Source organism: Lampetra fluviatilis, chromosome 8 (assembly GCF_964198595.1).
Source record: "Lampetra fluviatilis chromosome 8, kcLamFluv1.1, whole genome shotgun sequence".
NCBI classification, from domain to species: Eukaryota; Metazoa; Chordata; class Hyperoartia; order Petromyzontiformes; family Petromyzontidae; genus Lampetra; species Lampetra fluviatilis.
In genome coordinates, this window is record NC_136282.1 from 339,093 (window position 1) to 365,372 (window position 26,280).

Genomic DNA, 26,280 nt, shown 5'->3' on the forward strand with positions numbered 1-26,280 from the left:
GCTCAGGAATTTTTACTTAGATTTTTTTAGATTGTTTTTGTGGAAATTGCACTCTTGAGTTACAAACCCTTAAAAAGGTGTGTGTTTGTTTTTAAACAAGCCGCCCCTCCCTCCTTTTCTAATATAGTATGATAGATAGTGTATCTCGCACATTTGCACGGGATATGTGGCAGGGTGGAGGGTGGGTAGGAGGAGGCGCGGTGTCCATACGATGCGCCAACAGGCACAGCACAGAGGGATATCGGTGACATCGCCTCGCATGAGCACTTAGCCTTGTGCCAGGAATCCAGCCAGGAAAACTTTGTTTAGAATAATGTGTTTATCATTGCATTTTAGTTCGCGTGTTGAGATTATCACAGACAATTTGCTGAAACGTTTCACTTACTGGCATTCAGTGTGGTATGGTTATTTTATGAGGTTATATGTCTGTTATCGATGGAGCTGAGGCATGTAAAATATATGAGCAGAGTTATATTTCACTTATTTGACGTGTCGCCATGCTGTGTGACGAATGCTTTTCTCCATTTTCAGGTGGCGTTGCGGTATTTGATTGGGATTCTGTACATTAACTTTAGCATGCTCTGGGATCCAGCTGTGGAACTCATCAGGTAATTACCACTGCACATATTCAAAGATAATGGGTGTTTTTATGTTGCAAATATCAGCAGTGAAATAAAATTGGTCAAACATCCACATCAGTGGTGAAATACAGCTATTGTTCCATTCTTAAAACAGTAAACTGCAAGCCACTTGGCCTAATTGCTACAACCTCTACCGTAGCCCTACCGCTAAATTGTGTATGCTTCTGTTGGCACAAGTAAGACTTTGGTCACAGAAATATAAATGTTGAGGCTCAAGAACCGCCTCCACGTTATTCTGACATAGTAAACCCTCTATCCTCGGTGGTTACGTTCTTGGAAACGCTCCCAAGTGCAGAATCCGCCAATGCAGAAACCTTGTTTATATGGGAAAAATGTGGTTATGTTGCTGGTACGTGTGAACATAGGGGGTAAATGTTTCATAACAATGACTATAATAAATAAATAATGAATTATACAACTAAGGATTGAGCGGGCAGCCGAGGGTGTGCCTAATCTTCACAGACAGTTTCCAATGTAACAACATTCTGTGCGCACCTCTCCGGTGAGGGTGGTCTGCCACTACGTACACTCACGTAACACGGGAATCCGGCGGGTCGCGAATAGGGAATTAGTATACATTTAGTAGCTCGCAAATATACAAACCTCGCTAATCCAGAACTCACGCTTAGCGAGGGTTTACTGTAGTTAAAAATGGTAATAGAGTATTAGATGTCTATTTTCTTGAGTTACTTTTCTGAAATGTTTTTCAATCTCACCATTTCCATATTTTTTCTATTGTAGTGGTGTAAAGAGTGGTTATTTTGTTTGGCAGCTCTCATGCTCGGGAAATGAAAAGCAAGGCATTTTGGGAGGTATTTGAGCAGCAGCTGGAACTTGCGGCCTCTCAGAATGGTACGGCTTGCAAGGGACCAGTGGCACTGTCCAGCACATGCTGCACCACTTATACCCTACATGCACAAACCTATCCACATTCACGGCAAGCAGCCTCGTCCGTGGTCTGTACAACGTACACCCTGGCGCACACTGTGCACTGCATACCATGCTGTTAACATGCACATTGAGCTTTTCTTTGGTTCCTTCGGTAAAGTCACGTAGAAAGAAAATAAATGAAATAATAGATCTCGAGGTTTAGTTTTACGTGATGACGACTGCTTGTGTTGCAATCGATACGTCGTAAATTTTCTTTCTACGTGACTTTACCGAAAGAACCAAAGAGTAATTCCTGCAGTCACGAAAGCTTCAAATCAAGTTTTCACATTGAGCTGTTTTTGAGGTGTCAATATTTCTCCCAACCCTGTCATTGTTCACGCTTAAATTATTTACAAACAGTCCGTGGGATCGTTTTAAAAGCAACATGTCTGCCCTTGGTTCCATTCCTGCCACTTCCGAGCTAGCGCGTTCTATCTTATGCTTGTGCCGCCTACTTTAGTGCCGTCTATTATCATTTCCATGCTCGTTAAAGTCCAGCCGTTTATTTGTATTTACAATAAACATCCACATAACCCCATATCTTAATGAGTGTATTTGACGGTTTGTTTTTTGAGGTGACGAATTAAGCCATGTATACAGTGTAAACATGATTTCTTTTGGTAATATTTCCAAACGCAGTTTCTGAATATCATTTTCACGCACTATTTGAACATTTGCTTCGATAAAAGTGTCATGTATTTGAGTTATGTTTTTTTGAACACTCATATTTTTGCAACCAATATTATTGATAACAGATTTTTTTAAGTTAGGCTCTTGAAATTAACTGGCCACATTTTTCTGTCGTGAAGCCCTCCCCCAACCAGTGGAGCCAAATAAATGTACATTTGCACGTATGTCATTCTAGTTCTTGAGCAATGTTATGCTTTACATATCAATTATTCAATTTATGATGCAAACGGACAATGCCCCATCTTCATGTGCTATGGAGTGTGCTGTGAAGAAGGGCCATTGCCTGAAGTGTCGTCTATTCACTGTTTCTTTGTAAGGCCACTGTTGCTGACGAATGCGTACCACTGTTGTCATTTGTGCTTGTGCACCACACAGCAGTACTAAATAACATGTTCAATTATGTGTTATCGTGTTTTTTTTCACCCCAAACATCCTCAGAGAGAATATTACGCGAAAGTCTGAATGATTATGAAACAGAGGACGAGGCTGTTGGACCAAACGGAGCTTCTGGCAGCATTGAACGTTTGTGCTGGCAGCAGAAGCTGGCGCTCACAGTGTCCCCCGAGCGGCAAGATCACGTGAACTTCCGCCTGCATCTCTGGAAGGCCATGGCTGATTTTCCGGAGAGGGTGGAGCCACATTCTCGAGATCTCTCGCCCTTGCTGCTCCGCTTTATCAGGTTGGTGCTACTGTGGGGAGCCATGCGCTCACATCTGTATATATTTTTTTAACAGTTGCTGAGCACAGGCCCAAAGGCCCCCCAAACACTGTTAAAGTTGGAATAGGTAAAGGTGAATATATTTCTTGAATTGATAAAGTTAGGTTGTTAAATGAGCTTGGAAAAGAGAATTCGGAGGGATATCCAAAGTGGAGCGCGAGGGTTGAATACGATGTAAGTGAGATGAAACAGTCTGGTAGACAGATTCCTCAATGTGCGTAGAGGAATCAAGAAGACAGTTTAATGGAACAGTAGCCATGGTTGGGAGTAATAGTAGCGATAGAAGAGTGATAAGGAATTGACTGACTGCCAGTGAGCGAGTAACTGGATCTGATTAGTCCTACCTTATAAATCGACCTGAACTCCCCAATACGTGGCCCATCGCTCATGCCATTTGTGACCGGAACGTTCTATGACCTGGTTATTTTGGCTATATTTCACGTAGGCGCGAAAGGAGTCAAACTAGTTTAGTTTTTAATGATGAAAAATCTCGTGAAAAGGGGTCACAATAGGGCAGGCTGGTGGGTGAATTTATTGAGGTCTGCTGTTCAAAAACTGAAGAGTACCCTTTCTCTCCACTCTTGTGCACCACCTGCTGATGTTTTATGGACTGGGTTACAATTTCTATAGCAAACATATGTACGGGCTGAAATAAAAAATGATTGTGAGTGTACACAGTGGTGGTAGCGTTAACAACTAACAGAGCGTTACAGTCGTAATAATCATGGTTGATTATTGAGGCTCTTTGAGCCAGACTAAGGTGGCAGCCTTGGAATTTAAAGGAGAGTTAATTTATGAGCCTAAAGGATTTTCCCGGGTCCAGTAGTAACTCCGAATGCTCATAGAGCCAGCTTTAGACAGACTAAAGATGTTTAGGGTTCATTATCAGCTCTCAATACCCAGAGAGCTAATGTTTGGATATGTTATTCTGGTTATGATTCTATGTAATTTTTTTTGCATTTTAGTTCTATTTTTCTGCTATTTGAACACCCATCTTGATGTTGGTCCAAAATAAAATCGGAGGGTCTACTATTTTTTGCCAGCTAAAATGGCAGCATCCTTCTTTAAGTCTTTCCAATGTTGACAGCTTCTTTGCCTGATGCATGTACCTATATATATATTTGTTTGTTTCAATGCAAGTGTAGTGACATCGGGGATGTCACTGTATGGTGCCGGCCCGGGAGGGCCGTGGCGTGCGATGTACTTACGTCGCGGGCAGCACCGTGTGAGCTGCTGTGTGAGGCCGGCTCTAGCACAGCACGGCGTGCGATGCACCGTCATCGCGTACACCCAGTAGGTGGGTGTAGTACCAGCCCTAGCGGTGCTTGGTAGCGCTGGGATAGCACGGGCACCACGCATAGCGTGTAGTGCGGGCTCCCACAAGGGGGAGCGGGAGAGTGTCAGCCCAGGGGCAGGGTTGCCCCGGGCTATGGCACTCTGGTTGACCCCGTAGACACGTGATCCGGAGTGTCCACAGAGAAGGCCCCCAGTGGGGGGGCTAGGGGGTGATGACGTGTCCAGGGAGAGCTCTTGAGAGGGATCGAGAGTGAGCTAGAACGCTCGCGAAGGCGGGCGGGGCCTGGGCGGAGCCGGCCCTGACCCGGGAGGATATAAGGTGGGTCCCTGAGAGGGACCGGGGTCGCGTCGTTCTACAAGCTGGAAACTTTGCATCCTACGTCTGAAGAGGCATCAACACGTGGCCGGGGACCCGAGTGAGAGTCTGACCCTTCGTCGCTGTAACCCCTACGTATAGTGTAGTTAGCTGGGTGGTCACTACCCCAGGCTGTATCTGGTTAAGGGGCAGTTACCCCTTTGTATATACGTGTTACAATAAATGTGTTGCCTCTGAAGAATAACGTCTGCGACTCAGTTGGACTCACTACACAAGTGTCCAGGTTCAACATGTGCCGTATGCATCCTAACTAGGCTCGTCCATCCTTTTCATATTTTCTCAATTGTGGGCCTAATTTGTTTTGTGATGTAATTTTTGCTATGTATTTTCCTCTTTTAATTTTGCTTTGGTAGTAGCAAAGGCATTTTGTTTTTGTGTTTTCTAATTTACATTGACGGGACGTAATGTATGGCGTGCCCACGCAGCCAGGAATACTTCCCAGCAGATCTCCTCGTAGCCCCCACCGAAAATCTACGCAAGAAGGGCTGTGCGAGTGCCCCGACGGAGGAGGCGTCGGCAGAAACATCTGCCGCGTGGAAGGGCGAGAGCGATGATGAGGAGGAGGATGAAAAGGATGAAGAGGTTCAACAAGTGCAGCAGAAGAGGAAGTCTTTCAGAAAAAAGCCAAGGCGTGCGGCTGTCAGGTGACCACGTGTTCTCTTCAGTGAGGGAGATAACTTCGGTCGTCCTGTTTCTTCAGCTAACCATTCATTCGAATAGCTTCACTTGACAATGAGCTTGGTTAAGAATGGATGGGATCTCCTTCGGTGACTTCAGTCATGCTTTTTTTTAATCAGCTGTAGTAGAGTGGCATCGTGCTATTGTGGTCAAAGTACGCTTATAAGAATACGCATATATAATTAGGCAACCGAGGGTTCTCCCTCTCAGCGAGTGGCATAACTACCAAACGCTTATGATGTGGGAGAATTTATACTCAGAACATCCACTGTTGACTTCTCACTGGTGGCGCTCTGTTTATCGACTTCCCCAAGGGAGGAAGGGGTGAGTTGAACCGTAACCAGAACTTGCGGCATGTGCTTGAGTCGCATGATCTTCTGCATTTGAAGTTGGAGATCGTGCACGCTCACTCGCCTTGGAAGCGGTGTGAAAATAAAGCAAAAATTAAAGTTATGAAAGCTAAAGTTGAACTTAAGGAGTAGAGAGATTCAATAGAATATCTAAACTGTCTAAAATGCGTTTCCCAGTAGTATATTGACACTGGCATGCAGTGCTCATTAAACAAGTAGCAAATTGTCTTGTCTGGTGTCTCCTAGAGAGCTGGTGGCCCATCTTAAAGTATTTTCCAAGTTCAGCAATCCGAGGGCCCTCTACCTGGAGTCCAAGCTTCGTGATCTTTACTACCAGGTGGGTTTCTCCTCATCCTCTGTATAAATCACACATTACTTTTAAATCACTCAAGTGAAAATTGATCACTAAGGCTTACTCCTTATAAAGATTAAAGTGGCTTCATACTTGCGTTCACACACAAATAAGTAGACCGTATTCCCTCTTTTTGCACGAACTTGCTATCCGCAAATTTTGGCTATCCACGAATCGCATCTGGAACTCTCCACGACTGCATCGAGAGAGAGAAAGAAAGCGATGTGAGAAAGTGATGAGAGAGAATGTGATGAGAGATAAAGTGCTGCGAGAGAAAATTGAGAGAAAGTGATGAGAGAGGAGGAGATGAGAGAGAAAGTGACGAGATAGAGATGAGAGATCGAGAAGTTTTATAAGCTGTAGGCCAACATCATTATCCGTGAAATGTGCAATTCACATATCCCTTGCAAATAATGAGGGAATACTGTCTCACCATTCTTTCTAACATGTTTGCTTTAGGTAGTCCTGATGTCCACATGGGACATGGGTTATTATTTATGAAAGCTAAATGGTGCAGATGCACAACTAACTTGTTTACTTTTTGACTTCATTGTGCCTGAAGAGTAATGGCAACACTCATGATATGAAGGCAAGCATCTGGATAGTTCAGTGCCCATGCTGCTCAGCAAGTTCATATTGTTGTAAATGATTCAATTACTACGGCAGCCTGTTCATTCTTTGGCCGATTATGAAAGAACAATGTAAAAACTGTGACACTCCTTGCAAGGGCCAAACTTCTATTGACTGTTGTTATAGCATAGTATCATTACGTCAACAGAAGAAAGTTTTAAATCCATTAATATTACCTGCCATGACGTGTGTTGGACAAAAACACTTGTAACAAGAGCTAAAAATGAAGCAGAGACGCATGGAGCGATGCGTGTGTTTCGTAGAGAGATTCATTATTACATCGCAGGACAATGAGGGGTGGTGACGATAAACGTGCGTTCATCTAGCAGTGGATGGAGCTTGTCTGATAATGATTACAAGTATTCTAAAATGCTTTTCCATTCACAGTTGCTGTGCCATCGGGACCAGGATGTTCAGAAGGTGGTTCTCTCGTGCTTGCTGACCTACAAACCCAAGTATCTCTTGCCCTACAGGTATCAAGAATGTGCAGCTTCTGTGTGCGCACAACGCGTGTGTGCGACATTTACCTTTATTTTTTGGTTGGATCAATGATGTCTTGTTTTTATAGCATTTCATTTGCGTGTTTGATTGTTGGGGGGGAGGTGTTATGAAGTAAAGTGGCTGAGCGACGGGTGTGCTGTGCAGAGAGAGACTGGAACGGCTCTTGGAGGACCGCTACTTCAAGGACGAGATTGTGCATTTCAGCGTGTCGGAGGAAGCTGGCCTCGTGAAGGCTGACGACCGCGCTGAGCTCATGCCTGTTCTAATGAGGTGATCTCTTCAACCCACGTGCCATGTGGAGCGCTTTAACAATCCGTTGAAAAAAATAAGTGTTGCCATTTTTTTAAACCAAAATCGCTTCTGGTGACCGCTTAGCCAAACCATATAAACATCTGTGTGATCCCCTAAACATGACCGAATGGTAATTCTGATATTTAGTAACGTTCTTCTTCCTGTCTTGAAGAAAGTGGTGTTCGTCAGTGTATTCTTCATCCTCCATTGACCTACAAAGAGAGCTAGGCATTTTTATGAGGTCCAATTACTGATTATGGATAGACATGCTGTGCAGTAAATAAGTCCTCTAATCTTATATTCGTAAAAAATGTGGAAATGTTTGCACATTGTAACTTAGTTTTGATTCTTTGTAACTCTTGCTACAGTCACACGAATACAATTCTCATTGGCTCGCTCTCAACTTGCCCAGACTAAAGATTTTGGCAATTCAGAGATGGCTACCCTCGAGCGAGCCTCACGTGGCACGGGCCTCGAGCCTCGAGCGTGCCATGCAGTGCGTGTATTGCGTGGAGCACAGCGGTTAGCGCTCTAATCTCAATGCGTGCCATGTGGTGCATGTACCGTGTGGAGTGCAGTGGCTCATGCCACACTGCGCTACGAACCCAGCAACCCGGGTTCGATTTTTCACTCTTGGCCAACACTGGTCATGATTATCTGAATCGGTCCTTAGCCTCGCCTAGGTAAATTCGGCTTCCAATGTGCCTGGTGCAGGGTGTAAACATCGCCACTGGGGGGATGCAAGCAGCCAGGCGTGGTGCTGGCCACCCACCACCTTGTGTGTGCTGTCCTTCATAGGCGCTACTCATGAACAGCACTTGCCCCAAGTCTGTTAAGGCTACACGGGGGATCTTTGTCTTAGTACCGCGCATGTGCCGCACCTGTAGGATCCTGTACGGGCGCATGATGAGCAAGACGGGGAACCGCACACAGGGCCGCGCTGGGGCCACCACGCGCATGTCCATCGTGCTGCGCTTCCTGGCCAGCTCGCTGCCCGAGGAGATGCACATGTTTGTGCGCCTCCTCCTGGAGCCTGTCGCCACTTTCATGGAGGGTAAGAGCCACTCGCCTGCCGCTCTGCGGACCCCCTTCGCACAGTGGCACCTCGCAAGTTGCATTTTCGTTCATCTCGACGTATGGATTAGCAGATTAAATTAATATGACTCGACGCCACCTATTCTGGTGGTCTCTGTTGTACTCTCAACCGGGTTTGCTGCCAGTGTTGAAGTATGTCAGTGTTCAATGTCTAAACTGTGTTTAGTTGTACACATTTGTAATGTAGCATTCAGAGACGATGTCTAGCTTAAGTTATATGTATATATTTATTACATATTACAGTCCACCCGACTTGATGACACGTTATCAGGTGGACGCAGGTTCACTACATAGCGGACTGACTATATAGGAGCCGTCGATGTAGTAGCCACGGGGAAGTTATATAACTTCCTTCCCTGCCTTCCAAGACGATGAGGGCGATCCCCCGTGATGTCAGCGACGACAGTCCGGACCCCCAATCCCCACAGCAGCCTTGAACCCCGCTCCGTGCAGCCTTTTATTTCCCCTCTGCTCTTCCACGTCCCTTTCCCCGAACTCTCTCCTTTGCCTCACTATATAACACCCCATCTCTACCCCCGCGTTGACTCCTCACCCAGTTAGCTCACTTGACCCTGCCTGTTCTCATCGCTGCAATCATTATTTATGGAACTAGGCCCCATACTGTCCTTACACATTGAAAGTGGTAGTGGCAGGATTTTACATGGTAATGCTTTGCAGTTCCAAAGATCAGTTTGTTTAAAACATTCAGTGATTGCCAACAAATGAGGAATTTAGTACATTTTGTGAGGTTGTCGATTTCTTAATGGATTTGATTAATTTATGAAAACCCATTTTTTAAATAGTTATTTTTCGTTCGTAGAAGATAAAGTGTATTGGTGTGTGAGACTGGAGAATGTGTGGTGTCTGGCATGTGATGATGATGCCGTTGCCGCTGTCGCTGGTGGACGCAGGCTCTTGCGAGCACGCGGTGACACGTACTGTGCAGGAGCTGGAGCTGGGCTCTGTGATTCCCCTGGGCCGTCAGCACGGCATCCTCAACACAGTCGACACGCTCATGGCCAACGTGGGCCACCTGCTTCACGGCCACCTGTCACAGCTGCTGCAGATCCTCCTGTGCATGGTGGCATCCTTTTCGCACATCTTGGATCAGCGCGATCAGGTAGGCTGCCCCCCCAGCAAAGGAACGACGCGATAATTAATGTGTTGAACCCTCTTGGCAAACCCGTCGTTGATTTTGTCCGTACGTAGCCACCCGTGCTAATCGCAGGTGCGGGTTGTAATCCAATAAACACTCAGGGTTAGTAGCATGATTCATGTCTTAAAACTTTGGTGACTGCAGGAATTCATCTTCTTTGGTTCTTTCTGTAAAGTCACGTAGATAGAAAAAATAATAATTATAATGATAAAAAAGTGAAAGTACTGGCAGTCTATTATGTAGACTGTAGCCTGAATTTTAAGCTGATGAGCATATTGGCAGTCTATAATGTAGACTTATTCTGGTTCTTTCAGTAATACAAATAAAATAAACACAAAAACCACAACGTTTCGCTCGCAATACAAGCGGTCGTCATCAGGAAAAGGGGGGGGGGGGGGGTTAGCCTCTAAAGGCAAACTGTTTATAAAGGTTTAGAGATGGACGTAGCCCAAGTGTGTCAGCAGCATGGGCGGGGCAGCTAATGTTAATGTTGGAGGAAAGACAAGCAACTACACCAATCAATGGGCCGCCAGGCAATCATCTCCACACACCCATACTGCTGATGGTGGAGGTTGACGAGAAAAAACACAAATCAAGTCTTGACCCAAAGTGGTTGATGACATTTCCAATGATTGCTGAGTTTATAACCATCTTCTCGGTTGAAATTGTGCCTGTATATATGGATATCTTCATGAACAAATCTTTGATGATAGCCAGTAGGCTTGCAAAGTACCATCGTCTTCGAGAAATCTATTTCGCGTGAGCCAGCTGCATTAAAATACATCTGACAGACAAACGCTCCTCCGTGCTGTTCCGTGGCCGATCCACCCCGTTTCCTTCCCCTCTCCATTGTTTGCCATTAGCCCCCGGCCCTCTCAACTCCCCCAGTGAAAAGGGTCGAAAAGCACTGCATTAAGGCGTTACAGCAAATAACCATGACTGGGGGATGAGGGAGATAATTTTTTTATAAGCATAATATCATTATCATGACACTCATACTGCGTTTAGTTTAGTATGCTTTTGTAAATTCGGTCATGCAGAGTGAGACTACATTTGTGACATGTTTAACACTTTAGAAAAGAGTTGCTTCTAGCGATGCTCTGCAAGGCCATTTTACTCTCCATTATCATGTGACGGCGTGACCAAATTGGTGGCGCATTTTACCGGGTGGCGGGGTCCTCTGCTTTACTCCGAAGCTGCTTGGTTATTGTGAGTGCCCTTGTTGCATTATGAACCCTGCGCTGCCCGTATCACTGATGCGTGCCTGCCATTGGCACTGTGACCCTGATTGCCTGCAGGTGCAGCCACGCTCGGTCGCGCTCGTGAAGCGGCTGCGACGCCTGGGCCAGGATAGCCTGCTGCACTTTTTTGAAGACAACGATGCGTACGCCTTCTCTGCTGGCGAGCTGGAGGCAGTCTTCCAGGCACTCTTCTGGCCCCTGGTAAACGGAGTCTGTGTGTGATAAATGGACATAATAAACGCACTCGTGAATTCAGAAGTATGCAAGCGAGTTGATGCGTTCTGAATCTTTTGAAAAGCAGGTTTATATGTAATAATTCTGTGATGGTTTATTTTTATATCAAATTCCAACTTGCCTTCTTCGCTTGGCCATTCTTACAGTTGAATGACCCTCACCCACATAATTCAACTTCATTCTGTAAACGCTGCGAGCCAGTGCGAAGCGCAAGCGGTGTCGTAACAATTGTACGAGTGGTCACATCGGGGAAGGTAACACAACTTGGTCAACTTGGCAGCTGACTATGGCGACAATAAGAACATTGGCAGATAACTTCTATATGGTGCATTACTTCTGTCTACGTTTTGTGGACTTTCAACGTGACTATATTATCCGAGATTAAAATACTAGGTATTTTATTTTAAAAACCCACGTTACTTATACTGTTAAACGATTTTTAAAAAGCAACAGATATATGGCGTTTCACATTTGGTGCTTCGATACATGGCCCTTCAACACAGCACTTGATAAATCTACATATTACATGATCTGGTGCTGTTCCCAATTATTAAGCCAGGGATGTTTGACTCTTGTTTTTTTGGATTAGATTTCAATGATATAGCCAAATAATAAAGTATGAATCTTGTGTGCCTTTATGGGTTCCTTTTAGATTACTCGCCTGTCCACAGAAAGCCAGTACTCCCCTACGCCGCTGCTCAAACTTGTACAAATGTGGAGCCAGATTCCAAGGTGAGTGGTTGCGCGAGCCTTCAACGTGTGAGGCTGGATCACTCTGGAACCAATCAAAGCTTTGTCGGACATCAAAATTACTCGATTTAATATGATAAATAATGAGGGAATTATTAACCTAAAATATGAGCGCACAGTGTTCATTGATAACCTTGAACATCCAGCAGTATTGACAAGAGGGCTGTGTACATGTGTTGGTTCAACACCCTTAATCTTAGCTGGGACACTGTCTTAACCGCTGCTTGAAGAGGAAAACTCTACGTTTGCCTCCCATAGACACTAATAATCCTACTCTGTCATGACGCAACTTATTTGGGATGCTGCATTTGCGGTGGCACACAAGCTCAGTGAACAAAAAATGCAACACATACTATGAGACAGAGTACGTGCTATGAAGAAGGGCCATTGCCTGAAATGTCTATTATATATATTTTTTCTTTTAAGGTCACTGGTTGATGAACATGTAGAGTACTCTGTAATTGTGGTCATCTCTGCCTCTTGACATGGAAAAGGTTGTCGGTTTAAATCTATGTGGTTCTCTCCTGGTCCTCCTCACCTCACCGAGTCCCACTATATACCGATGTATTTCTTAGTTCTACGAGATTTGATCGGTTCCAGAGTTGTGTCTCTTGCAATGTTTGAGTGAAGCCACATACACCAAATACTGCAGTGAGTGTTAAGCCACCATCTAACTCAAACACACACTCTTCCTACTTCTCACAATAGTGCTGCCCAAATTTAGTGTTAATCGTTGTCATTTCGTTTCATCTAAATGTTTGGATACATTTACAATCTGTCATGATAGTTACAACATTTTGAAATTTTAGCACTTTATAGGGCGATTGTAAAGTGCCGGCCCTGGATGGAAAGTAATGTATGATCGTCACAAATAATATTATTTTTTTTGAGTATGCCTTAAAATGCAGGATAATGCATGCTTTTCTGGTAATGCTTTTGAACCCAATAATTTCTCTTAGTGTATTTGAAATTTTGTAAGCTCTCCTGGAAATTTCACCAAAAAAGATTCAGCAATATTTCTTCAGTAACTTTCCATCCACGACTCTCAATCTTTTCTTCATTTTTTCCCATAATTCTTGGCTTTATTTTGTATGCTTCTTGCTAATTTTACAAAAAGTGAATGGTTATCAGGTCAGAGGGCCTTTAAACTTTGGCGACCTACCAAGTGCTCAACCGTGCTCGTAACGTCTTCTCAGATGGTGCCTCCTGTCTTTAGACCCTAGCACACTCTCTCCCAATATTCTTCAGATAGCCACAACACATTGAGATTTATTTTGCACTTTCACGATCTTGTAATGAACTAAGACCAGTGTTGCCACCTGAGTAAACAAAACAAAAATACATACTTGAAATGTATTAAACATTTGTATTAATAGAAAGTTCCATAATACCACTGCACCATGTACTGGATGTATTGTTGGATTGTTGCATCGCGAGATTGGGAGAAGTGGTGGCAGCTTGGGGAGGCCTTCATCCAGCAGTGGAGTGATTGATGATAGCGGATGATGACAATTGACAGGATAATATATGAATATCTTTCCAAAATAAAGGACGCCAATACTTGGATTGGATTTTACACTATCTAACAATTATTGTATATACTACGTTGCCAAAATGTTGGTATAGTCTGATAACTGTGTGGTGTTTTCCTTGGTGTGCAATTGCAGGTTCATCCCACTCTTAGCCAAGGAGCACCCAGAGCGTCCCGAGTGCAGTGTGCTGCCCAACGTGTATGCACTGCTCAAAGCCAAGAATCTGAGCCCAACGACGGCCCAGTGCGTGCTCGACATTGCCGAGAACCTGCTGATCGTGCCTGACCCGGAGTCCACGGAGACGCACTCGGCGCTGTCTACGCAGGGCTGCGTGCTCCCCGCACCTGCCAGCCTCCCCGGTACGGCAACACATTATGCCTCTTTGCCACAAGTTCAAGTAACTTCACACCTCGACACACGACGAGCAGCAGATCTGTGTCATAAGACCCTCCACCACCTGGCATAGTGACACAAATGAAATTATCACACTTACATATATTTAATTTGCCAATTATGGTTGTATTAGCTCAACGGTAAGTTGAATAGCAATTTTAATTGGTGCGTTAAACGTTTGTAGACTTGAAAGTTACATTTGTTTGCTACGTTGGGTGGTGGAGGATACGAACAAATTTGGCAAGATCGTTATGTGGCCCAACCCATAAATCAATCATGAATTGTAATATTAGTTGCAACAACCTATTTGGTAAGTTATATAACGATTCATTTGCCAAAGTAAAACTGTTTGTCAGGCCCCATGGTGTAATATGTATTCTTTCACTCTTATCGACCCTATCTCTCTGGCCTTTCCAGTTTTATTCTACTAGTGGGAAGTACCCGGCGTTTCCTGAGAGAAAAAAATATTTTAAAACTTATCTTAAAAACATAACATACACAAGTACTAATCTATTGTGAAAGCCCGGCATTCCGTTTGTCCATTTGTCTGTCAACAAAATTATAAGAGGCCTGAAGAAGTCCTGAATCCAAAATTAATAGAAAGTGGCGGGTAAATAGTTTATCTAAAAGGTTTCCTAAAATTGTCGACACCCCCACCCTCGAAAAATATTTTTACCCCCCCCCCCCCCCATAGGCATATATACCTACACACCCTACATACAATAGAGTGAGTAGTATCTAGTGACTCTAGTAGTATCTAGTGACTCTAGTAGTATCTGGCTCGACAGTAGTATCTGGCTCTACAGTAGTATCTGTTGACTTTATAGTAGTATCTATTGACCCTACAGTAGTATCTACTCACTCTACAGTAGTATCCACTGACTCTATAGTAGTATATACAGACTCTATAGTAGTATCTGCTGACTTTATAGGAGTACATACTGGCTCTACAGTAGTATTTACTGACTGTAGCAGTATTTACTGACTCTAGTGGTATCTCCTGACTGTAGTAGTATCTACTGACTCTACAGTAGTATCTGCTGACTATATATCAGTAAATACTGACTCTACAGTAGTATCTACTGACTACAGTAGTATCTACTGAATCTCTAGTATCTATTGACTTTATAGTAGTATCCACTGACTATAGTAATAACTACTAACTCTATAGTAGTATCTGCTTACTCTATAGCAGTATATACTTACTCTACAGTAGTCTCTACCGACTCTGCAATAGTATCTCCCGACTTTACAGTAGTATCTACCGACTCTACAGTAGTATTTACCGACTCTATAGTCGTGACTACTGACTGTAGTAGTATCTAGTGACTACAGTAGTTTATACTGACTGCAGTAGTATCTACCGACTCTATAATAGTGTATATTGACTCTATAGCAGTAGCTACTAACTCTACAGTAGTATATATTGACTATAGTAATATCTACTAACTCGAAAGTAGTATCTACTGACTCGATAGCAGTATCTACTATCACTACAGTAGTATGTGCTGGCTGTAGTAGTAACGACGATAACTACAGCAGTATGTACTGGCTCTAGTAGTAGCTATACTAACTCTATAGCAGTGTGTACTGGCTGTCGTAGTATCTATACTAACTCTATAGCAGTGTGTACTGGCTGTAGTAGTATCTATACTAACTCTATAGAAGTGTATACTGGCTGTAGTAGTAGCTACACTAACTCTATAGCAGTGTGTACTGGCTGTAGTAGTAGCTACACTAACTCTATAGCAGTGTGTACTGGCTGTAGTAGTAGCGATACTAACTCTATAGCAGTGTGTACTGGCTGTAGTAGTAGCTACACTAACTCTATAGCAGTGTGTACTGGCTGTAGTAGTAGCTACACTAACTCTATAGCAGTGTGTACTGGCTGTAGTAGTAGCTACACTAACTCTATAGCAGTGTGTACTGGCTGTAGTAGTAGCTACACTAACTCTATAGCAGTGTGTACTGGCTGTAGTAGTAGCTACACTAACTCTATAGCAGTGTGTACTGGCTGTAGTAGTAGCTATACTAACTCTATAGCAGTGTGTACTGGCTGTAGTAGTAGCTATACTAACTCTATAGCAGTGTGTACTGGCCGTAGTAGTAGCTATACTAACTCTATAGCTGTGTGTACTGGCTGTAGTAGTAGCTCTACTAACTCTATAGCAGTGTGTACTGGCTGTAGTAGTAGCTACACTAACTCTATAGCAGTGTGTACTGGCTGTAGTAGTATCTATACTAACTCTATAGAAGTGTATACTGGCTGTAGTAGTAGCTACACTAACTCTATAGCAGTGTGTACTGGCTGTAGTAGTAGCTACACTAACTCTATAGCAGTGTGTACTGGTTGTAGTAGTAGCGATACTAACTCTATAGCAGTGTGTACTGCTGTAGTAGTAGCTATACTAAATCTATAGCAGTGTGTACTGGCTGTAGTAGTAGCTACACTAACTCTATAGCAGTGTGTACTGGCTGTAGTAGTAGCTATATTAACTCTATAGCAGTGTGTACTGCTGTAGTAGTAGCTATACTAACTATAATAATAATCTTTGGTTCTTTCTGTAAAAGCACGTAGATAGAAAAATATTAATTAAAAAAGTGAATAAAATTAATGAAAATAATAATAATAAAATAACCATTAATGTAGACTGTAGCCTGGTTTTTAATCGGAGTGAGTGTACTGGCAGTCTATAATGTAGACTGTTGCCTGGTTATTAAGTTTGGTGAGTGTACTGGCAGTCTATAATGTAGACTGAGCGATGTAAGGAAATACATAAATAATAAATAGCACTAAATTCTTCATTTAACTACTTTAAAGTTGACGGATGGGAAAATCGAATAGCGCTGGCTCACCACGGTGCTTATCGCGTGGTACCTGCCTACTTTTTTAAAACGGAAACCCCACGGTTCGCGAGCCAAATCCTTGGCACGTTTCATCCACACACACACACACAGAGAGACAGACAAAAAAATACGTTTAATCGGTAAGACTAGCGGGAAGTACCTGGCGTTGCCTGGGCGAAAAAGACAGACACACACATCGACTTACACAGACTTACAGACATTGACCCACACACAAACACATCAACTCACACACACACACACATAGCGACTAAGATACACACACACATGGACTTACACACACATATGGACTCAAGCACACACATCGACTTACACACATCGACTCACACACATACATAGACTCGCACACATCGACCTACACACACATATGGACTTACACACACATATTGACTAAGAGACACACACATGGACCCATGCACACACATTGACTCACACATATACTCAGACACAACACCCTACACACACACACATATGGACTGACACACACACATGAACTTACGCACACATTGCCCTACACACATACACATATGGAATCACACACACAGACATCGACTTTAGATACACGCACATGGAGTTACACACACATATCGACTCACACACACACACATAAACGTACGCACACACTTCGACTCACACACACATACATCGACTTTCACACACACATCGACGCAGACATGCACATGGACTCACACGCACACATGGACTTAGACACACACATTAGAATTTTAAAAATTACCAACCTAATTGTGAAATATTAGTTGTCTACACACACACCATGCACACACATTGATTAACACACACACATCGACTGACACACACACACATCGACTGACACACACACACACACACATCGACTGACACACACACATCAACTCGCACACATACATCGACTTATACACACACGGACGTTCACACACACACAAATTGTCGCAGACACGCACATGGACTCAGACGCACACAAGGACATAGGAACACATGTAATAATACAAATAATAACCAAGTAAATTGTGAAATATGAGTTGTCTGCACACAAAAAAATATGTTTGTTTAAAAATAAGGTGATTGTTTAAAAAATTGGTTTGAATGTACATAAGTTTAGTGAAAGAAGCAAGAAAATGAAATAATAGTTGCCTGCACACAAACAATATTATTGTAAGATTTCTAAGGCGATAATGTAAATTATAGGTTTCTTTTGCTACGTGCGTTTAGCGAAAGAAGCAGGAAAAATAAATACTATTTGTCTGCACACAATAAATATTAATTTAATATTTACAAGGTGATTATTTAAATAATAGGTTTCTATCTATGTGAGTTTAGCAAAAGAGTTAAAGTTCATTTATTAGGTATAGCCCTGTGAGCCATTCGGCTCTTGAATTGGGTGCAACCGCAACAAACAAAAAACAAAAACATGAACATGAAAACATATTAAAGTGACTGTGCAAACTGAAAATCCAGGAAAAAAAACAGCAAAAATTCCAGAAAAAAGCACCGTGCACCAACGCTGTGTGCAAAAATTCCAGTGGGATGCAAGTCAAACAACAACAACCACAAGACAACTTAGATTGAGGCCATCAGTCTCACTCCGTACTACAACAAACAAACATGGCCAAACCAAAAAACTTTTCGAAATCACCAAAATAAAGCCATAAAAGCAATGTAACAGTGATCATAGGAACTGTGACCGAATGTTCACAATAAACAACATAAACAACATGAACCACCAAACCCTGCAGCCATAGCTGGCTGCATGAGTCACTCCACAACATCAGGAGCATCAGTCGGAGTATAACATTTTTCAATGCACCTTTAAGATCAGCACAATAAATCAAAACACAGATAATACTTTGCAGCGGTCATCCGGAGCGAAACATTTTATTTTATTTTAGGCCACTGAATAGTAGTGGCAGCTAGGGGTGTACAACTCCTCTAGAGCAGTTTTGAGTGAAGATCTCATAGGTAGTGATTCAAGTTGCAGTTTATTGGCAATAGCATTCCAAACTTATTTTTTTAATATCAGTTTTCTATGTATGTGAGTTTAGCGAAAGCAGCAAGAAAATATAACTTTTGTCTCTCCCTCTCCCTCAAATTGAGCAATCTTTGGAAGAACGTAATCAACCAGGTTGGGGTTGTTGACTGTTGTGTTGGCTGACTTTGTGTTGTATTGCATTATATTTCCAAGTTTACTGTGTTTGTTTTCTCATTCATTTGTACCTGATGATGGTTGCTTGTGTTGCAATCAAAACGTCGTATTCTATTATTATATAATTTAATTTCTTTCTACGTGACTTTACTGAAAGAAGCAAAGAGTAAAATATAACTTACTTAACGTTGCCGTGGTGAGGCCTAGTCCCGTGCAGAGCCCCCGGCCTCGCCTAGATTGGCCAGCCGGCCGAGATGGCACCTTGGCAGGCTGGGGGCTGGGCTGCTCCTCCCGCCCGCGCTTCAATAATACTATCTAAGCGCTATAATATGAATATGTACGGACTCTATAGTAGTAACTGGACGCATTGGGGTGGTGGGAGAAGAGGACATCACACTAAAGAATTAACCTCAGTGTTCTGTGTTTTTTTGTTGCATTCGTAACGCGAATGAAAGTTTTTGCCGATCGTGTGTGCGTTGCTAGGGGCAACCCCTGTCAGCGTTTCGCGCATGCACAATTGCGTGCTTTGTCCCGCGCCGAGTGGCTAGCTAAATTATTAAATTAAGAGAAATTGCACTCAATAATTAATTTAACTACTTTTAAGTTTACGGATGGGAAAACGGAATAGCGCTGGCTCACCACGGTGCTTACGGCGTGCTACTTTTTCGTGGTATCCGGCTACTTTTCAAAAACATAAACCCCACGGTCCGAGAGCCAAATCCCCCGCAAGCGAGCATGCGCAGACAGACGGACAGACAAAGAATGACGTTTATAGGTAAGATGACAAAGGGCCATTGACTGTGAAATGTCTCTTATATATTTAATTTTAAGGCAATTTTTTGTCAAATGTGTTGAGTTTTTTGTGCTCGTGCACTATTGCCAACACAGCATCAACAAATAATGTTAACTTGTTTTTGACCGTTTTTATACGTTTTATTTTTAAGACATTTCAAATATCACAGGACGCCTCAGAAAGAGAAATAGAACCGATGATGAGAAGCCGTTGCATCATCGCCACCTTTTTTCCCCATTGTAGATGGGACACAGCTGGAGCTGGGCACACGGCTGCTGTTGCCACACGTAACGGGCATCCTCCAGTACCTGGCGGGCGTTGTCAAGGACCGTGACAAGATGAACAGCAAAAAATTCCACGATCAAGTTTCCAAGAACCTCAACATTTTGTCTCGGTTAGTACTCGGATGAATCTTATGCAAAGGTTCACTCGTAAAAGCAAGCCATGCTGTTATTGTCTTACAATTGAATGGCAACCTTGGCTGTGTGGCATGTTATGGTCGATCAATTTTAAAGTTAATTATTCGACCCTGAGTGCAATTTGACATGTCAAATATATATAGTTTTTATCTAGTTTTTTTCATATATAGTTTTTAAATAGTTTTTTCAGTTATACTTGACCACATATAGGCATGACTTTACTATGGGGCACTGCGGTGCCGAGATTTTATCTCCTCCTTGTACGCTTGAGATCGTGGGTTCGATCCCGGCCAGACGATGCCTGGTTCACAGCAGCCGCACCTTTACATCAGCCTCACCTTAACAACTCTTTTCAACCAGTCTACACAACAAAGGCTCATTCCTAACAGCGTGCTTCAGCCGCACCGAACCTCACAATATTAATATCCAGGGCCTACCATGGCTCCTCCCACCCTCAACCAGTATATATACAAGGACTATTTTCTTGGAATTTCTCTTACTTGATACAGCTATCGTGCTGTGACGGTTCCACCTGAAGACGGAGGCTTGTGTTGTCTCCGAAACGTCGTGATTTTTATTTTATTTTTATTTGACTTTTATTTATTTTAATTTTTTACCACCGTGACTTTACCGAAAAAACCGAGTTTTCATGTTCTTTCCGTGGTTGCGCCTATTTTTCTCTGGGCCCTCCAGTTTTTCCCTCCATTTAGAAACGTGCTTTTAGATTAGTTGGCTACTGCAGTAAATTCACACATGGCCAGGTCGCCTCTGAAAAAGAGCTCAGTGGGCTCTACCTGGTAAAATACAAAATAGTTTAGTTTATACACAAATACGATTGTACAGTGTGTTGTTTGCACTCAGGCTGTCCCAATGCAGACAGGACATCCTGGGTATTATAATGATGTCTGAGTATATACAGTATACAATATTAAAACATAACGATCCAATTTCAGTACTTTATTCTAATTATGCACTCAGTGTCATGATGAGGTGAAGAGGCACTCTTATAGATCTGAATGAGCTCTTTCATTCCGAATAGCATGTTTTACTGTGTCATGAAACAGTGATGATCATGTTTCCATGATTTATAACAGGCAGTAATCACAGTTTAAGTTGTATTAGTCTTGCTGCACAAGTGTTCCATTCATTGTGTTACGTTTGTTACAGTCTGGTCAACACAGTTTTGGGATGGCTGTTATAATACCACTTTATATACTTTGGTTCCTTGTTTGGCAAGTTTTAACAGTACATTATATCAGTCCCATTTAACATTACATTTATTGGATTTACACACATACACATCACTGTAAAGGAGTATTTTTTAATGCATTTATCACAAAGTTATTTATTTAGGGCTGGACCTATTAAAATATAGTCTTCAGCCTCAGAATATATGCAATGTTATGTGCAAATCATATTACAGTGGTACCTTGGTATACGTCGTTAATTCGTTCCAGAAGGTTTGACTTATACCGAAAATGACGTATCCCAAACGAATTTTCCCCATAAGAAATAAAGGGAAAGGAAATAATCCGTTCCAGAGTATAAGAAATTATATTTTATGTGGCATATTATAGATTAATGGGGTTGTATAAAATAATTTAGACACTAAATAAATTGAATTTTTTTTTACGTCACTTTACCTTGCTGAGAGGAGTTGATAGCCTACGAGGATGGTGGTGAGGAAGGGGAGGAGTCGTGAACGGGGTAGACACGGGTATGTGGTGACTCATCCAGACCCATACAAGTTCTAGCAAGCGCGTCATATTCCAAGCAAGACGTCGTATCCCAAGACATTTTTTTTTCGTCAAAACACAACGTATACCAAATTCGACGTATTCCAAAGCGGTCGTATACCAAGGTACCACTGTATAATGTTACGTATCAGCTAATGGAGCAATTACATGCAGACCTTGCTTAGCACTCGAGGTGCGTTCCTGGAGAAGTGAGCACAAATAGAATCGCCACAGTGGCGAGATGTTAATGTTAACTACCTCGCCTGGTATTCAGGAGGTCGTGGGTTAAAACCCGACCCTGACGCCTGTATATTTGGTGTTTGCATGTTCTCCCTGTGGTCGTGTTGGATTTTTCTCTAGGTCTTCCGGTTTTTCCCTTCACATTTAGAAACATGCATTTAGAATATTTGGCTGCTATAATTTTCCACATGGTAAGCCACTTCGTTGATCTATCATTTGTGGCCAGGTCGCATCTGAAAAAGAGCTCTATAGCTCTAAGTGGCGCCCACGTTGCTTGGTTGAGTAGAGTATGTCGCTTTCATTGGCTGAGTGAATGTAAATAAAGATGTTGACTGTTGTTTTTCCTTTGGCCAGCGCTCTGTTCACTCGTAAGCACTTTTTAGGTTTTGGGATTTTATTCATTTAAAAAAAAAAAAATTCTAGGACAAAGATCGCGTTCTACGGGATGACAATGTCTGCTAAGCAATGACTGCTTGTAATGTATATTGCACTCGATGTGCAGTTCACACATTCATGTTACAGGTATCCCACTTGATTTTATCTGGCTTGTGTTTTTTCATCAGTTATTCAGGTTCTCTGCTGACATGTTGGTAATTGGAACTGTGGTTTCGCAGAGTGAGCAAGTTCGTGGTGAACGAGGAGCAGAGCTCTCTTCTCATCGGTCTGCTCGTGCCCTACCTCTCCAAAGCCAACCTTGGACAGGTTTCTAGACGCACAAGTCAATATGAAATTATCCAAGACTGTTCGCATCCTATGCTGTTATACTGTGACTTGACTAGGATTACTACTAAGCTGACATTGCTGGCTGTGTGCATGTGAATGCAGGACATGGAGGTGGACATCCTGGAGACAATCATGAACCTATTGAAACGCGTTTCTGTTCCTGGGAGTTACCTCAAGCCTCTGGCATGTCTCCTGTCATGCCTCCAAAACAAGCTCTCTCGACAGGCCCTCTCTGCCGTCTTCCAGGTAATCTCATTGCATTCACAAACGACGCTTTGTGATGGTATTGTGTTATGTTTTGGATAGTTTTGCGTCAAACTGGGACCCATATCTTTCGGAGAGAGTCCTTGCCTTTTAATAAACATCTTCCGTTTTACCAGCTTTGGTTCAAGCAAGCCTGCCTCTGCTGACAAGACACTCAATGTCAAAAGCGATCCAGAGTTTGCTTGCATTAAACCAATACTGCTGTAATGTAGCTCTCATTGACACCGTCTTGTCTTTCCGTATATTTATTGGAATAAAGTCCACTGACAACTCAACAAATAACCACGAGTGACTATATACACTTAATGAGAAGAAACTATTCTGGGACAACATAGCTTGTAGTCTCAAGACATCTCGAAGACGACGGAGACGACCCGTTCCAAGGCGACGACGACGGCGTTCCCCACCAACAGCCCCCCAGGTCCGGCTCGCGACGGCTCTTATGCCTCTGCCGGTCCGGCCACGCCCCTATTCTCGAATTCTACTCGCCGCACCTGCTCTGTCAATCTCCGCCCTTATTACACTTCGCCGCCATTGGATCCCGTGCTCCCCCTCACGTGACCCTGTCAACGTTTGTCTCATCAATCATCATTAGCAAGTCCATGAGTAACCACATTGTCCCGGGGAACCATATTGTCCAACTATCGCTCCGTACTGGAGAGACAGATATGGGAAGTAGGAAATATTATTCCATTTACTCTGCTCACTTTTAAATGTGTTGCTTGAGTTATGCCTCCTGATTTGTGAGAAGGGCCTACATTCTTGTAAAGACATCAAATCTGAATAACTTGTATGTTGTGATTATTTGGTTGTATTAATTGATTGCGTTTTTTTGCAAATGTGTTGTTTTTCACAGACCCTTGGGGAACTGGACAATACAGTCACATACATCACAGATGTCATTGTACAGGTATGTGTCGTCAGTGTACATAGACAAAGATCCCCCTTATAGCCTTAACATACTGTTGAGGCAAGTGCTGTTAGCGAGCAACTGAAGGCCGGCACGATACACGAGGGGGTGGGTGGCAAACACCACGCCCGACCGCTTTTGGCTCCCGAGTGGCGATATCTTTACATGCTGCACCAGGTACTCATTTGAGGCTGAGTCGACTTGGGGGAGGCCCAAGGCCGGTTCAAATAATCGTCACTGGTGTAAGCCGTGAGCGGGAATCGAACTCGAGTCGTCGGGTTTGTAACGCAGTGTGCTAACCGCTGGTGATGTTTATACACCACACCAGGTAACGTTCGCACACTCACTTTCACACACTCACAAACTCACTCCCAGCGGGCTACTGTGATTCATTACTTCTCGCAGAGAATCGCTTCGCTGAACAAAATCGTTCCGCGGTTCCATTTGCAAGTGCGAGTTCGCGTTTGCAAGTCGATAAAAAGAAATATATCTCATAGAAGCTGGTTCGTAAGTGCAGATCTTCGTATTTCGAGGACTGCCTTTGTGCATAGTCATTGTACAGGTATGTGAAGAGTGACTGCTACCAAAGACAAACAGTGGCTTAAGGAACAAGGAAAAATGTTAGAAAAGGATTTACCTTTTCTGGCATAAATAGAGGTGTTAAGATATTCAATCACCAACTAGACACCTGTTACAAGGCATTACAGCTGCACAAACAAGATATACATGTGGTAAAACGTGCAAACACATATGCATTTATCCTGTACGAACTCTGCTTGGAACTGATTGGCCTATACCAGAGACAGCCTCTCAGGCTCCCTGTTGGCATGTTTTACCTCAACTGTGTCGTTAATACAGACTCGATGCCTTGTAATAGTTGTCGTTTAGACGTCTTGACACCTCCTGTATTTATGGCATTCATGTCATTCAGTATCTTGGTAATGACAAAAGAGGCCAATAAATATAACACAGAAAACTGCTTACTTTCTCATGACATTCTTAGCATCAGACATATGGCTGATACGGTAAATGTTTCTGTTGAGCTCAGAGCATATTTTTTTAACTGTCTATGGGGTACTTCCTGGTCAGCGGAAATAAATAACTCAACATAAAAAAAGAAACGAATAGAACTCTGTTAGGTGTGGGTGGTGGCATAGCCGGCATGTCAACTCTGCTATAATCTGTAAAATATGAATAGGTGATGGAAGGTTTTTACCCTTTTAACTGGTACAAAACTGACACCTTTATTCAAGGCATCATGTTTGCAATGACCACAACACAAGTAGTCAATAAAGCAAACAAAAAGAAGCAACTCTGATAAGGATAATAATATGCACTGTCATTGAAGTTGATTGGCCCACACCCGAGACGGCTTTCTTTAGAGCCTAGTCCCTATTGGTGTAGGGCCAGATGACACCAGAAGGCGTACAACTCAAAAACAGTGCAATATCAGAGTATTGAGAGTTCGGGGTAAACATTTACACTATGAGATCTCTTTTACCAGTGGCAAAATATAATGGAAGGTTTTTATCCTTTTAACTGGTACAAAACTGACACCTTTATTCAAGGCATCATGTTTGCAATGACCACAACACAAGTAGTCAATAAAGCAAACAAAAAGAAGCAACTCTGATAAGGATAATAATATGCACTGTCATTGAAGTTGATTGGCCCACACCCGAGACGGCTTTCTTTAGAGCCTAGTCCCCATTGGTGTAGGGCCAGATGACACCAAAAGGCGTACAACTCAAAAACAGTGCAATATCAGAGTATTGAGAGTTCGGGGTAAACATTTACACTATGAGATCTCTTTTACCAGTGGCAAAATATAATGGAAGGTTTTTACCCTTTTAACTGGTACAAAACTGACACCTTTATTCAAGGCATCATGTTTGCAATGACCACAACACAAGTAGTCAATAAAGCAAAGAAAAAGAAGCAACTCTGATAAGGATAATAATATGCACTGTCATTGAAGTTGATTGAATGTTTACCCCGAACTCTCAATACTCTGATATTGCACTGTTTTTGAGTTGTACGCCTTCTGGTGTCATCTGGCCCTACACCAATGGGGACTAGGCTCTAAAGAAAGCCGTCTCGGGTGTGGGCCAATCAACTTCAATGACAGTGCATATTATTATCCTTATCAGAGTTGCTTCTTTTTGTTTGCTTTATTGACTACTTGTGTTGTGGTCATTGCAAACATGATGCCTTGAATAAAGGTGTCAGTTTTGTACCAGTTAAAAGGGTAAAACCCTTCCATTATATTTTGCCACTGGTAAAAGAGATCTCATAGTGTAAATGTTTACCCCGAACTCTCAATACTCTGATATTGC

General features: G+C 42.8%; 1 protein-coding gene across 3 annotated transcripts in view; it reads left to right on the forward strand.

The window, feature by feature from the left end:
• UTP20 (UTP20 small subunit processome component) overlaps positions 1-26,280 on the forward strand; it is a 117,590-nt gene that overhangs the window by 21,565 nt on the left and 69,745 nt on the right. For all 3 annotated transcript variants that reach the window (XM_078858830.1, XM_078858831.1, XM_078858832.1), the window contains exons 20-35: positions 532-608; positions 1,414-1,493; positions 2,700-2,940; positions 5,077-5,295; positions 5,926-6,016; positions 7,049-7,134; positions 7,307-7,432; positions 8,341-8,507; positions 9,460-9,668; positions 11,003-11,146; positions 11,832-11,911; positions 13,597-13,820; positions 19,896-20,046; positions 22,662-22,749; positions 22,873-23,016; positions 23,891-23,944. In XM_078858830.1, the coding sequence (XP_078714956.1) occupies positions 532-608; positions 1,414-1,493; positions 2,700-2,940; positions 5,077-5,295; positions 5,926-6,016; positions 7,049-7,134; positions 7,307-7,432; positions 8,341-8,507; positions 9,460-9,668; positions 11,003-11,146; positions 11,832-11,911; positions 13,597-13,820; positions 19,896-20,046; positions 22,662-22,749; positions 22,873-23,016; positions 23,891-23,944 (2,181 nt within the window). The remainder of the gene's footprint in view (positions 1-531; positions 609-1,413; positions 1,494-2,699; positions 2,941-5,076; positions 5,296-5,925; positions 6,017-7,048; positions 7,135-7,306; positions 7,433-8,340; positions 8,508-9,459; positions 9,669-11,002; positions 11,147-11,831; positions 11,912-13,596; positions 13,821-19,895; positions 20,047-22,661; positions 22,750-22,872; positions 23,017-23,890; positions 23,945-26,280) is intronic.